The sequence below is a fragment of the Halyomorpha halys genome, unplaced genomic scaffold (assembly GCF_000696795.3).
Source record: "Halyomorpha halys isolate HHAL.00 unplaced genomic scaffold, Hhal_1.1 Scaffold298.1, whole genome shotgun sequence".
Lineage (NCBI taxonomy): Eukaryota > Metazoa > Arthropoda > Insecta > Hemiptera > Pentatomidae > Halyomorpha > Halyomorpha halys.
Window position 1 is genome coordinate 643,169 of NW_027107540.1, and position 16,530 is coordinate 659,698.

Consider the following 16,530-nt stretch of genomic DNA (forward strand, 5'->3'; position numbering starts at 1 on the left):
ACTGAAGAGGATCTAGGAGGGTGAATTCGGGAGAGCGAATTTGTTGATCGGATGAATTGAAAAATTGTGAAAGGGTGAAATTGGAGGAGCAGAAATGAGAAAGAAAAACAGGAATGAACGAAACATTTGTATTTGTTGTACAGACCGAAATGGATTGTAAAAGGAACCTGTAGGTGGGAAAAAAATTGTTTATTATATCTTATTATTGTATAAGATTTCTTTTCTCTTTTTTTCCTGATTATACCATGTATGTGTAATTTATATATGTCCGATTACGGATTGATAAGTATGATGTATGAGATAGCAACCTAATGTCTTGGATCCGAAGGTAAGATTTGAAAGTAATGACCTCGAACAGGAAGGTGGAGTGAAAAGGGAAAAAAAAAAAAAGAAAGAATAAAGTTTGTTAGTTGACTTCAGTCATTGATTTTATAAAAATCTTTAGGTCTAGAAAGTATTAAAAGTGAGTTAAAATCTGACATTTTAAAAGATAAAGAACTTGGATTAATTTTTAATTGAATAAATAAAAAAAAAAAATAGTTGAGATCCATTAGACTCCAACTCACTAGCTGTATCTGTAAATTCTATCTCACCAGTTAAAGATTAATTTCATTTTTATCATTTCTTTTTTCATGTTTTCATATTCCTCTAAAATTGTATTATTTTATGATATTTATTAACTTTTCTTGTAATAAAATTTTATTTGATAAGCTATTTTTTTATTTCCTTTTTTTTCATTCCATCCAAATGTACAAAATTTTCACAGAAAAAAAAAATTAAACCTAATTTAAATTACCATATAAATAGAAAAAATAAAGCATATAGTTCTCCAAGTCCAAGTATTATTTTATGTTATTTATTAACTTTTCTTCTAATAAAACTTTATTTGATAAGCTGTTTTTTAGTTTCTTTCTTTGGTTCCATCCAAATGTACAAAATTTTCACCAAAAAATTAAGATGAATTACATCTTTGACTGGCAGTATATCTGATCATTCTAAATTTAAAAGTAAATAAATGAAACTTACTGAAGCATTCACTATCAGTCTGGACACTGGTTGGTTTTATTCTCCTATGAGATTTATGACCTGTTAACATTAAACCTAAATTGTAAATTCAAATCTTAATTTATGTTACCATAGGCAATTCTTACCATTCAAGAGAGAATGAAGCATTACCAGGTAGTATAGGAAAACAATGTACGAGTGTAAGTCAATTATTATCCGCAATATAGCTATAAAATTTTATCGTAATCAAATAGGAAACTTACAAGTAAATCATTTTTCGACATAGTCCCCTTGCTTTTCAACGCACTTTGTCCCTCTTTGTACAAGCTTCATGATGCCCTCATACAAGAAGGTTTTCAGTTGAGCTGTGAGCCAAGAATGCACCCCTGATACCCCTTCCAATCACAAAAAAAACGGATCACTGAACATTGCTCTTCTTTGGTGCAGCAAACAGAAAGTGGAGCAGCCATGATTAACAGCATGACAGCGATAACGAAACTAACCTAGCAGCTTGAAACTTGCATAGATAACAATAAATAAACAAAGCATGTGTCATTAACGCAAAATTACAGTGCTACCAACATAAACAAAAATATAAATAAATTGCGCATAAATATTGACTTACCCTCATAAAATATTATATTAAAACATAAAGGTATTTAAATAAACAAATTTTAAACAGAAATATACTGTTATATTCATTCAATACTATAAACTAGAACTAAAATAATTCCTTCTAGACAAAAATCACAAACAAGTCAAGCAAATTTGAAACACATGAATGAAATAAATTACCTATAAATTAGTGATCAATTTGTTCATAAAATTAGCGTATGCACAAGCGAGTATAACATATCATCCCAAGTAAAAAAATACTGCAAGTATTTCAACATAAAGAATGAAATTCAAAATTATTCGTTTAATCATTAATGGCATTTAATAAAAAGTGTTATTTAAAATTATTTTTTTCTTATTTTCTCAATAAGTAATAAAAATTGACACAGCTAAGTAATCAATTAAAGAAGTAATTCTTCTTTTCACCTTAACAGTTACCTCCCAGTCATGTAGTAAAATTAGTAAGGATATTAATTCTTATGAAAAGTGCAAACCTTCATTCAAAACTTTCATGAAAGATTCATCAGAATCTCGATAATAGTTCAGAATAATTAATCAGATTATTCATCTAAAACAAGGGTGAGCAACTTTTAGCATCAAAAGGACCACACATTTACTTAAGAATTCATTTTATAGATGAAAATAAAACCAACTAGTTTATTCAGTGCGAACAAAATAAGTGCAAAATAAAAACAGACGGGATTTTATAGGGAATAATAGGAAGTCTAGGAGTATCTTTTCCTACAAAATGATAAATAAATATATAGAGGTAATGGGTATAATTTGAAGGGTAATGTATGATCCAACCAAAGATGGGCAAAAATTAGCTATAGTTAAAACTAATAGCTAAAATTGCATTTATGAATGAGCCATTGATAAATAAACATCATATCATGACAACTTTAGGCAAAAATAGTACAAATAGTACTTTTTTTATCTGACTAATAAATAGAAACATAGGGGAAAGTATTGCCATCATGATGAATGGAAATAAAGAAGTCGAATTGAAAACGAGTGATTATTTAAGCTCTAAGTAGGATAGTAAGTGAAAGTTATGTAATACACAGAGTGTGCCAGATTTTTATTTTATTGTGTTCTATAAGTTTATTTAAGTAACACCCTCTTAACATAAAAACAATCTATTCCCCATTGTTAAGCCATTCAATTACTTGTGATATTTACCATCTTATTTAAACTAGTTATTTAAAATGCATAATTTGATGCCATTTATTATTTTTGATTAGTTTTACCTTCGATTATGTCCCTTTATTCCATCTATAGGTCAAGAAAAGCATGAAAATGGATGACTTAGTTTGAAACTTTGACATTAAATAAACTTTCCAATCACAAATACCTACGAGGAATGATACTTTGTCCATTAAAAAGAAGTGTCCACTGAAAGTAAGTTGAAGGGAAAAGAATCGATTTTCAGAGGAAAAATTATAAAATTATGAGTTAAATGATAATAAATTATGCAAAACACAAACAAATAAATATAATACAAGAATGTACCAACATCCATAATATTAACAAAAAATAGGTAGATACATACATATATGTGTAAACAAAAAAAAAAATTATGAAAATAAATACTAAGCTAAGTAGAGGATGATTCTCTTCTAAAATTCATTTTTCAGTAAATTTTCTTATCAACATTGGCATGGAGGGAAGAAATTTTAGAAAATCCTTCTGCACCTTCTGTGTAACTAGAATGATTTTGACAGCTGGGACCTTTTTCCCACCAATCAAAAAGAAAAAACTTTTTTTTTAAACTTCAATCACCTGGGATATGCCAAGTTTGAATCATGCAGTAAGTTTGTACACAATACTTTTTTCCCAAGCACTAATTAAATCAATTTCATCTTCTAAGGATTAATGTGTACATTACCACATAAATCATAAACTTTTTGGAAAACAAATAACATGATAATAATTAGGGCAAACTAATGAAAAAAAATAAGAATTAGAAAAAATCTTGACATGATGGTATTAGAATTTTTTGAAAACTGGGCCTTTTTTTTCATCAAAGAGGATCAAAATACAGTAAATACTAAGCTTAATACCTGCCTGTGTTTGTTACAAATTGTTCACTACTGAGAAGATAAAAATGGAATTAATTCGGGAATGAACGAAAGTCCATAACAAGGATGTGTCCGTTACAGAGAAGTGTTAATTAGGGAAAGTTTCAATTCATATCCAAAAAATTGATAACCAAATAACATAAATATAATAAAAACAAGCACAATGGCTAGGTATATTCAGAAACGATAACTATTTATTAAAATTTAGTATACACGATTTTTGTGTTTTAAAAATTTAAAATTTTAATTTTATTTTAATAAGTATTTTTAGTTAAAAACAGAGTGCACTAATGGTTTGCTAAATAAATAATTTGAAAAATAACTTTAAATGAAGAAAGGAAAAACTAGATTTAAAAAAAAAAAAAATTAACTCATGACACTGACTTAATATCTCTGAGATAATTGTCAGCAAACATTATTTTTCTATTGATAAAAGTATGAAAAATGTTTACTCCAAAAATCTAAAACTAACATTTTTTGGATGGTAACTCCATAAGACCAGGGAATTCTTCCAAATAAGTTTCTTCAGTTGTCTTTAATTTTGTTTCGTCAGAGACAGGGCATTTTCTTGTGATGCTGCAACATTCTACCTATAAATAAACACATTTAACTGATAAACAAACACAAGATAATTTCTTACATTTTTAAAGTCTGACCATCAGTATTCTAAATACAAAGTAATAACCAATATATCAACAACTGCTAAATTAAGTAACATTCATTTTCAATAAAACTAACATTAGCATTACACAATCATTTATATTCGATTAATGTTATTAAGTGGTGCTACATCTCAATCATTTGAGACTTGGCCTGCTCCAGTATAGATCGCCAGTTTTCTTTGTTAATTGCTGCTGTAATTGCTGCCCTTGAGTCAACCCATAGCAGAACATATGCTGATCACCTCTAATGAACTGATATTTTTAACAAAGAAACATAATAATTTTGAGTGAAAAACATTGTACATAGTTTTATTACCAATTATACTTGAGGAAGAAAGTAAAGTCCTGAGTTATCACTTGTTTATTCAGTCATCTAAAAGTAAGCATAAATGTATATACATCCTTTTAGAGACTTATTTACCCAGGAATATTAATTACCACATAATATGAAATGCGATATTTGATTTCAAGTAAAGATAAAACTCCTAATAAGAGGTCCTGCAATTTGAGACCATTCAGTGTCCTAATAAGGCAACAGCACTCATCAACACCACAAGATGATATAAAAGAAGAGCCAACTGCTATGTGATTCCACATTCGCCAGGTAGTAAACGTTTCTAAAGATGATAAAGATCAGCCAAGAATAAAAATAAAACAGCCATACTGCTATTCTTTGTTGACCCAGAGTGCACACCAGGGCTCATGGACATCTATAAGGTTACTCACCATTACTATATGAGTAGAATTGTCGAAAACCCCACCATGTACAGGAAATAGTGCAATGCCATAAGTTATGCAGTGCCAGGCTTATGCCCACATGAAACATTATCTTCACTGTCTATCTAGGCGTATTAAGTGTAATGACAACCATAGATATGAGGATTTCAAGAGGAGCTACAAAGAAGAAAACCCAGTTAATAACGGGTGTCAAACATATAAAACATTACAATCAAGCATACAGACATCTCCAAGACAAGATGAGATAGTTAGACCTCCTAGACAACCTTTGAGAATTTTGAACACACAAGTGTCCTATGCTCAGAAGTTCTCCTATATTCCCTCTCCAAACAATTGCTCATTATTATAATTATTGCACACACGGTGTGCAACTAGTTTTATAGTCTCGAAAATTAATTGCACAAACAGTGTGCAATCGGTTTCGAATGGGTTAAACATACCAGACTACCAAATCCATCAAACCGACCACCCTAATGGAACAACACACTGCTGTCTTCATCCATTCATCCATCTCCCATCACTTGTTCTCCATACTTGTCAATAATTTTCAACAGAGCACTGCTGTCACAATTAAAATTTAACAATTGTTGCAGCATATTCCCTACCTAAAATACCCATTTCTGAATGCCAACTCTATTCCTTAGGACAGTATTTTTTTCTGAATGAAGACCTCAATGCTAAACACCACTAATGGGGAACCAGAACCATGCATTTCTGAGGGCAAACATCTCAACCTTCCACCATCACAACATTCTCTCCCCTTATAATTTTATATTTTGAAACAACACTACTACTTAAAAATAAAATAATAAACTTTTCAATTTTTAACATCAACCAATTTTTAATGGAAGATTATTGGTTGACTGTATGTAGTGGATTATAGGCAGATGGTTCAGATGTTGGTCAAGAAAGGTACAAAAGTATCAGAAAAAACTATTTATTAATAAATAGTTTTTCTATGTACGCCTACAATTACTACAATGCCTAAAATGCCTACAATAAATAATTTCTATATTGTCATCGGGGTGAACGCAAAAATGTTTTAAAATTGCCAACATAGCGCGGAAACATTACAACAATGTAATAAATAATAAAATTTTGATATAATACAATAAAAAATTTTGAGAAGTTTCATATTTTCTCCTAAATCTTTTTTATTAATATTATACACAATCAATGTAATTTAGATATTTTACAATTTTACTGTATATTACATTATATTTTTAAACATTTTAGATTCTTATTTTTTTATCCCCAGTACATAAGCTTAGAGGTAAGGATCTTAATATCAGCTACTGCCCTTAGAATGTAAAATTAATATCTTTCTAATTAGATTAATTTAAAAAAATAAACCTGAATTTGAGGATTCAAATGCCAAAACAGTGTGCTCAAAATAAGAGGATTGACAAGGAAGACAGATTTGAAACTAGAAGAGAAAAAAATGTTTAAGAAGGGAACAATTTTATCCATTCGAACACATATTAACAAGCTTAATACCTCAGTATATTGCTAGTGTATTTCAATTACTTGGATGCACACAGCAATAGTCAAAGTGAGGGAATATTAAGGAAGTAACCAGGAGCCTGCGGGTTTCAAAAGGAAGTAGGTGACGAAGATAATTTAAACCCTTTAGGGTGGAAAAGGTATGACCAGAAATATCGGAGACGTGGTTTTTCCAGTAGAGTTTGGTCTATAGTGACACCAAGGTTTTTAACGTATGGATGGAATTGTATTGGATTGTTGTTTAGGAATAAGGTTGGAATAAGAGGAATAGTTTTCAGGAGGTGATTGGATCCTATTACGATTGCCTTAGTCTTCTCTGCATTCAACTTAAGCTTGTTTTCTTGTGCCCACTGGCTAATTCTATTCAAGTCTTCTTGGATCTTCTCCATAGCAACTAATAGGTCAGAAGATGGGAAGGAAAGGTAAATTTGGAAATCATCTGTGTACAAATGATATTGAGAATGTAGGATAAGGATGGGAAGGTCATTGATTTAGATAGCGAAAGGAATAGGGGATAGCGATGAACCCTGAGGGACGCCACAGGTGAGGGGTCAAGTCATTGATGGAGGTTTATCAGGAACCACTACGTACTGGGAACGATCGGATAGGAAGAATTGAAACCAATGTAAAGCACTGTTGAACAGAGGAAGATTTCGTAGTTTAGTAAGAAGGATGTTGTGGTCAACTGTATCAAATGCTTTGGAGAAATCCAGAAGGATGGGGATAGTTAGGTTTTGGTGTTCCATGGCAGTTTGGATCATATATCAAATTATAATCATTTCAAAGCCATATTAACGAACCAAAATGTCAAAAATTAAGATTAAAAACTTACTTGTTGAGCTAATTTGGTAGATGTAGCAGCTGTAGAGACACCTATCTTGAATTTTCTTTCATTGATAACTTGACTTGAAGAAAAAAAAAAAACATCAGAATCAAATAACAAGCAAATGAATATATAATTAATTTTACAGAATCAAATTAAACCATAAACAAAATTATACAATTATTTCCATTTAAAAAACTGACTAGTATGAGATATAAATATTTAATAAGTGCATATTAAAAAAAAAATTACTAACAACAAATTCTTTACTGTAAGTAAACAAGTAACAAAGAAAATGAAATAATCAAACAGCCAATCATAAAAGGATAGGAATTACAACAGTTGAAATATGATACAAAATCCACAGCAGAATTGATTACATTTGCAGAAGTTAAAAAAGCGATTAATTAAAAAAAAATGTATACAAATTTATTCTCAACAAAATATAAAAAAATAAAACAATCATATCATTATTCATACATTCTAAAACACAGTAGATACAAAATTGGATCACCACTTATAAAAATGAGTTTAATACCAAAAATTAAAACAAATGAAATAATAAACACCAATTTTTGTACTAAGAAGTATGATACTACAAAAAAAAAAGGAAGTTTTATCTATTGTAACATGGAATTACTGTAGAACCATATTTGTGCTTTAACTAGAGATTTTTTTAAGAATCTAACACAAGCTTTCCATTATCAATAATACAGAGATATTAAATTATGTAACTTCTCAAATTATTTATTGAATACGATGATTTTTTATAGCAATTTACGGGGGAGAGTTTTTTTTTTTAATTAATCATCAAACCTATAATTTTTTCTCTAAAATCTTTTGTTGTCAGAATTTCATTTGTAGTAATATAGCATTTATAAAACATTATGGATCGGTTGCACCAACCTTTGCTAACTTTAATTGGTTAATCACTGTTTATTACAATTTTCATAGCAACAACTTTTATTAGCTTTAACATTTAATTAAGTAATCATGGTTAGCTAATCTATTTTCTAACCCCAAATAATCCTTCACTAATGTTAAAGAGTTAACCTAACCATGGTTTATTCTACCTACAAACAAATCATTTTTGTTGAATTATATAATTGCTATTTTTTATACACAAGAAATCAAGGAAAAATGGATATTATTTTGGATGAGAAATAATTACAACCCATCAATTTATATATAATATAATAAAAATATATTATACAGAGCAAGAATGGATCATAAATATCAAATGGATTGCAATTTGATATTTATTATGAATTTGAACTTATATAAAGATATAGACTTTTGAAAGAATCAGTCCCCAATTTGATAGGCATGCTTCATATAGATAATTTGGTAATATATAACAGAAATATGAAAATACACAATCCGCTTTATTGAAAATTTTCCAAGACCGTCTATCTACTATAGATTATCCTACAATTAGATTATCATATAACAATTTTAGTTCTTTTTGATTTTTCTAAGGCTTTTGACACAGTTTAACAGTAAGATCCTCCTTATTAAACTTCAAAACCTTTCTATGTCAAATAGTGTGCTAAAGTGGTTCCTCTCCTTCCTGTCCCACCGTTCCCAATCAGTCGTCATTCCAAACAAACCTCTTTCCTCTCCCCTTCTTCTGTCACGAGTTGTTCCTCACGGATCCTCACTTTCACCAACCCTTTTCTCCATTTATGTCAAAGATCTTCCTGATTCCATTCACCATGCACAGTACCTATACGCAGACAATCTCCAAATCTATCTGTCCTTCCATCCCTTTCAGATGCTTGAGGCCATCCAAAAGATACAAGAAGATAGTGACAGCATTTACACATGGGCGTCTAACAATGATTTGAAGCTGAATGCTAAAAAAACGAAGGCAATTCTTATTGGTTCCAAGCACCTCCTTCATACCCTCCCTTACTGTCCTCTACTATTCCTTAACAACCAACCGATTCACTTCTATCCTACAATAAAAAACCTTGGTGTCACCTTTGATCAACACCTCTCCTGGAATAACCACATTGCCCAAATCACACGCAAATCCATAGCTGTACTCAAACAATTCCTAAAATTCTGTAATTCCATTCCTCAGAACACCCATCAGCTCCTAGTATCCTCTCTCGTCTTCCACCACTTCAACTACGGATCCTTGGTGTATGGAGGCCTACCTGAGGCCTATACTGAAATGATTGACTTTCATTTCAAATATGCCTATAACACCATTTTAACTTTAAGAATTATAAAACTAGGAATTTCTAGGAGACAATATTAATATCAGATAAGTCAGCGGTCAGTAGAATAATTCCAGGTATGGAATTAATTGTAAAAAAGTCAAGATATTTCATTAAAAGACTTTGATAAGAAATGCATCCAATAATATTCATTTATCATTTTTTGCACTATCAAGAATTTCGAGCTTGTCAAAAGGATCTAGTACATACATGGAATTAATATTTTTACAGCTTGAAGCATGTTCAGATATAGTTTTTTATTTTTTTGATGTTTCACCAACATAAATCTTTAGACCATTCGGGCAATTTATCTTATTATTACAATTTTCTTTTCCCATAAATTTATGTTGTCCTTCACATAACTTAGATGTTTTTCTAGTTTGCTACTACAGTAAAAAATACATTTTATTTATGTTTGATCATAAGCTCAGAAAACTTTATTAATATTATCTGTAATTATTGCTATGTAAGTCATTTATACAATTTTTGGACTGTTGCTTCATGTTTTGTTTAAACTTATTTTTAATTTATAATTTTTAGTGGTCATTAGTTCTAGTAATTTTTAGTTCTACCTCTTTATAGGTATCATAATTTTCCACAGAATTCTTATTAGATATTAATATATATATAATTAATATAAAATATTAATTTGGCTGTACCATATTTTAGTCAGTAAGTTTCCTGAACAGAGGGAAAAAAGGAAAATGGTTAAATGAAGAGAAACTGGTTTAAGGGATTTAGGGAATGAATGAAGAACAGGGAAAATTCGTGAAGGAGACTGATAGGACTGGAGATAGCTAAAGCTGATATTTGGTAACAATAGATCAACAAACTTCATAAAAAAAAAAATTCATTTGGCATGTTATCTATTTCTGTTTTTATAATAGTTAAATATTTTTATTGGTCAGATTTATTGCTATATGATCATAATCGTTGTTGTTTTAATTATTTGAAGTTCAGGGTGGTTTGAAAAATAGCTCATGATTGTATAACAATTTTTATCTATTTTATTAATATTTCATAATTTCTTAGTCACTTCTATATTCAAAAAGCTGAAACTAACATTATTATTTTTGTTTTTTCAATTGTGAATTGGATTTTATTGCTTTAACTATTAAACAATTTTAGAATATCATAACAGAAACAAGACATCCATGTTAATCACTATGGTTTATTTCTCAATTTGTGTTGCTACCAATTTTTTCAGGTGTATTCCTATAACATTCACTGCAAAATTTCCATTTATTTATAACCTTACAAACTGATTCGGTTAGCCAAAGCATCATAATTTAAACTATTCTCGGACATGCAAAGAGAGTTCCAGGATGGAAGTTAGAAACTGAGAGGGGATAATTTACCCAAAATATAGTTCACAGCCTCCGACCTCAACTTTGAAATTCAAGTAATTGTCACGATATGATTTTTTAAAGTTTTTCAAGCAAACATTGTTTTTTATGTTCAAAAAAATCCTAATTGAATATTTCTCAACTTGCGTCACAATTTTCGAAATCTATTGTAAATTTTCTATAACATTGAGATTGTTGCAGCCAAAGCAAAGTCAACAAGTAAAAAATTAATAATTTTAGGGGGGGAAACTCAGTTAAATCTCACACAACAAATTTTCATGGTACAGTCTTGAGGATTCAAACTTCAAAAAAGTTGTTTTATTTCATCAGCATTCAATTGGTGAAACCTAGACTCAAGGCTTTGAGATGGGAATCTTCAACTTGTATTTTAACAATCAGTGTCTCATACAGTCACATTAAATGCCAACAGTTATATTCGATTTGCTAGCTATTTTCAATGGCTTGAATACAACATTTAAAATTCACTACTTGTACCTGTACATAAAGCTTTTTAGGCTTACTGAAATAATACACATCAACTTTAAACCATATGAGATTAATAAATGGGCAATAATTTTTGTATTCTATTTCACTTTATTTTCTAATTACCATACTGTTATAACCACCTTCACTGTTTAAACAAAATAAATAATAAGTATAATCGTTGGACAAAGAATAAAAAACATTTCAACACTATTTATGCAGTAGTACCCAATAACTACACCAGAAAAAAAAAATATAGGTACTCGCATCGTAGTAGTTAGCTAATATTTTTGACCACCCAACCTCAATACCTCTTAAAAATTGAACAAGCTTCAAAAAGTTTGGTATACAATTGGAACGTGAATAGAATGAAGCAACTTCTCTAAAATCCTAAAAATTGCACCTCAAAAATTCATTATGTGAGATTCTATTGAGTATTTCTGAAAATTATTCAGTTTTACTTGTTTACTTCTGTTTTTATCAGATTTGCTTACAATAATTTCTTTATTTCAGAAAATGATTTATACAATAGCTTTGTTTATTAAAATACTTAGTAATTTTTTTTTTTTTAGTCAAAATATAATTATTTAAAAGTAAATAAACTTAGTTTTTAGTCACATTAATGTAATTTTCATTTGTTTCTATGTTATAACAATTATTTTATAAACCAATAATTAAATTAATATTTTCTTTATCCTCCATTTAAAACTCGGAACAGTTCTCTCCCAATGACATATTAAGAATGCTAACCGGTATTTTAAAATTAATTTTGTTTTCTACCCCATTTTTGATTTGATATAAGTTTATGATAAACTCAAAATATTTTTAGATAATTTATTTAACTTATTATTTTTGGTTGTTTCAATTTTTTTATATCTAAATTTTCATTTAACCCTTATAAATATGTATTAACATTGTATACTGAGATTAAGGGAAAAATTAGTTCATACTGAGGATAAATATTATAAGTAATTTATTTTATTTTCATCTTTTTAATCTACCAAAGGGTTTATTAAATTTTCAATATCGACCAATTTCCTGCTACAATTGTAAAAATAATGTTAAAGCATTACTTACAAGAAATTAGAGACAACAAAAATTTGTTTAAATGTTGTATTTTGAAGTAAATGTATAATAATTTCATAAAATATTTATTAAACTATAACTTTCACTTTATAATTTCAATAATGAAAGTGTAAATCATTTCAATTATAACTTGGTATATGTAAATTAGATAGTTTTTCTTGACTTAATTCACTATTTCACTCTAATACTTTCCTCTTGCTAAGTTGTATCTACTTCCAGCTTTAATCCCTTCTTTTCTTGAAGAAGTTTAATTTCTTTATCTTATGATTACTTATAATATCAATTTCTACCTCTTCTTCAAATTTAATTTATTAAATCTCTCGCTCCATTACCGTTATTTTCCTCACCATATGTTTTTTTTTTTTTTGTAACTACATCAGGAGCATTATAATACACATCAACAATCATGCTGTTTTTTCAAACAATTCATTGCCGTTACTGATGCTTAAGGAGTTCTGGTTGCAAGAAGTTTGTGTTTAGCAAGACTGCTCTGTTTCTTCAGTAATATTTAAAATGAGATATCTTAACTGAATCTAAGACAATAGTGCCACCGTTGTTAAGGTCCTCTACTTCATGACTAGCTGAAATAGGATAATAAGCACAATTAATTTCATTATTCAATTAAATAAATAAATAAAATTTCCTAATAGTATACAATTTTACAATTACCTGGGGTTAAATAGTTAGCTGATGAATCAAATCTGCTTACTATTGGTTCCAGCAATGCTAATAATTTATATTTTTAATCACCCATTTTGTTGAATACCAAAGACTCTCTTCCTGTTTTGTAGAACTGGACCTAAACATGTAACATTTTTTAAATAAAACATGGCATTACTATGAATTCATATTTTACTTTAATTGGATAAGACTTTTAAAATTGATTTCTGTGGCAAATATGGAAAATCATGTTCAAATTCAAAGTGAATGTAAAAAGAAAACTAGACTTACTCCACTAACATTGTAACCTCTTCATTAAAAAAAAAAAAAGAAGAATTTATTGGTTCACTAGTAAAACACATAAGAATTGTATTGGTATTATTAATTTAAGCATTTTTTGAAATATCAACTCCACAATTATCGACTAAAATATTCCTTTACTAATTGTATATAATATCATGATTTTTTTAGTAGTACCTACCTTGTAATCTGCTTTGTCCTTTTTGATTTTTCTCTTCAAATTTAAGTAGGTTTTCTTGACTTTTAACTGAGACACTGATCGTTTAATGCTTCCACTATCTTCAGCCAAGCAGAATGTTTTGATTGTCACCCATCTTTTTATTTTTCAATAACACCAAAATGTTTGAGAAAATAATACAAGCTGTTTTCCATTTTCCGAAAAATTGGTCTCCTTTTTTTGTAACATCAAAGAACAAATTACAGAAACAACGTAATCCAAAACATTTAACTGATATACTAGGAAAAGAGATGGTGAATCGTTTGATAATATGATCCAACTTCCTTGAGTGTCAGCTGTTAAAATTAAAATAAGTTACAAACAACATAACATCACATGTTAACCATTGATTCCTATCTCGAATAAGAAATTATTTGGAGCCAAACTGAAACTATAGACAAGTTTTAACTAAAGTTAGTTAATAGAGAATAAAGTTTGTTCAAGGTTGTTGGACATCACATGCCAAATTTAATTTTTCGAATATGATGTTTCTTGAAAACTGTTCCAACAAATTTAATATTAGTAATAACATTTATTTCGAGTTAGGGTAAGTTGTGTGTGTATTGAGTTAAAGTGTTTAATATAATAATATAAGTTATTAATTTTAAATATCTGGGCATAATAACCTGTAAGAAAAATTATAACACAGGTATATCAACAATTATAAAGTACACTAACTTTATGACTGAATTCAATTTTGATTAAACTGAAGGGATTTAATACCACCTTCATAATTTACAAACATGTAGTTTACTAACAAAGTCAAATTTCTCAAAAACAGAAAACTATCAGTTCCAATTAGAATAAATTAATTTATAAAAGGGTAAATAAATGCATTTGGAATAAGGTGAAAAATTATGACATCAAAGTTATTCTGTGACCTTAATCCCAAAACCCCTTCACTACAATTCTTTATCTAACAAAAAAATTTGAGGGAATCTTGAAGTTTGGGGCATTTATTATCAGGAGGTAGTTTTATGAACCAAACAAATTGATTAATGATTTCTTAGACCACATGTTTGGTTTATAAAACAACCAACAAATAATAAATCCATCAAAAGTCAACATTAAATAAGAACTTTGCTTTAAATAAAAATGCAGTTAGGTTTTAGAATTAATGCCACAATATGAATTGCAAATTTATCAAAAAAAACTTCCTGATCATGAATTGCATGAATTAATAAATGTGCATAACACAATCTTTTAATGACTAAGCATATTTATTATTATATTTGTCAGCATTAAGAAACAGAACTATATACTCAAAAAGTCTTTGAGAATAGTTTGCTTTACTGAAATTCCCAGGCATCCATCGTAGATAGATTTTATTAAACAACTTAAGGCTTAAGAGTAGGGTGAACAACACTCTTTGAAACACATTTTTAAATCAGCATCATTAGACCCAAGCAGTCCTGTTAAAAGGAAAACTCCAAACCTTTGACTCATCAATGCTGTTAAAACATCTGAAAACCAAGCATATATATCAGATGGCAACACCAGTACCAAAAAGGTTATATGTCCGAAGTGCTCTGTCTCGCACGCACTTTTTGCTTGTATTATCTATACTGGGATTTTGAGGCAACTGAATTTGATTTTTTTTAAAACATTTAATAGACATTTTAACTGCTTAAGATTAAATAATTCTAAAATTGTACTTCTAAATCAGTAGTAAAATTTACAAATCAAATTGTGATCATCCTTCCTTTCACTCAATTGATGACTCTAATCTCAAGCAATCTGTTTTCGTGTAAGATAAGAATTCAGTCAATTCTAAAATTACTTCCGAAACTGAACTATTCCAATTATCCAAATTCTCAAAATTAGGTTGTGAAACCTCAGTTATCTTCCTCCAAATGGTGTTATGAATTCTCGTCATGTCAATGGACAAGAATTAAGAATTATTTCTAGTAATAAAATTCTATTAAGCACCGTTCAATCTGTAATAGAATCTGCTGATGGTTTAAAAATATCAATTAAAACTGTGCTTCACGCAGATTTTTGCTATCTGGCACAATCTAGTCATGAGGTAAGGTTTGAAATTTGACAAATTGGTTTTGACCAAGTTTGAATGTTGAAATTTGGGTTTGAATGCAAGTTGTTTTTTTCCAAACAAACAAAGGATCCCAAGAAATTCAAGCTGCGGTATTACCACATATTACCAATGACATGCCTATTGTTTCCATTTCCGAGAATGGTATAACATTTTGCACATAAAAGTTGGCTGATGAATCATTTAATTTTTCTTATTCTATTGATATTTACAGACATATATAATAGTTTTCAATTGTGATAGCCGGCTCCAGAAAGTTATCCTGTAGCTGTAAAGACATTTTTTGGTAGGACAATCATTGGTCCTATAAATGATCCATCTTCAAACACAAAAACAGTTTTAATATCTAATTTTTTTTTTTTAAATTTCGAGGCTGGTATACTCTTGTGTCTTTTGAGGAACCCCGGCACAGGGCTGAAATTGTCCAGTGCAGTAAGTGTCAGAATCTTGGCCACACAAAAGCCTACTGCCACCAACAAGCCAGATGTGTTAAATATGCTGGCTCACATCCATCTGATACCTGTCAGAAGACACGAGAGACTCCAGCTAAATGCGTACTGTGTGGGAAAGAAGGTCATCCAGCTAACTACAAAGGTTGCGAAATATACAAAAATATGCAATGCCAAAAAACCACAAATTCTGCATTAAAAGAGTTAAATCAAAACAAAGTGGTTCTAGGAGAAGAACTTGCTGGCCCATCAACGAGCGACGTAGAACATCGTACCCCGGTCACTAA

General features: G+C 29.4%; 1 protein-coding gene across 1 annotated transcript in view; it reads right to left on the bottom strand.

Annotated features, from left to right (window-relative positions):
- Nucleotides 1-16,530, bottom strand: part of dlt (codanin-1 like protein dlt) — a 64,056-nt gene that overhangs the window by 38,092 nt on the left and 9,434 nt on the right. The window contains exons 3-5 of the mRNA XM_014420914.3: nucleotides 7,437-7,509; nucleotides 4,174-4,291; nucleotides 1,027-1,086 (exon numbers count right to left, since the gene is read on the bottom strand). Of these exons, the coding sequence (XP_014276400.1) occupies nucleotides 1,027-1,086; nucleotides 4,174-4,291; nucleotides 7,437-7,509 (251 nt within the window). The remainder of the gene's footprint in view (nucleotides 1-1,026; nucleotides 1,087-4,173; nucleotides 4,292-7,436; nucleotides 7,510-16,530) is intronic.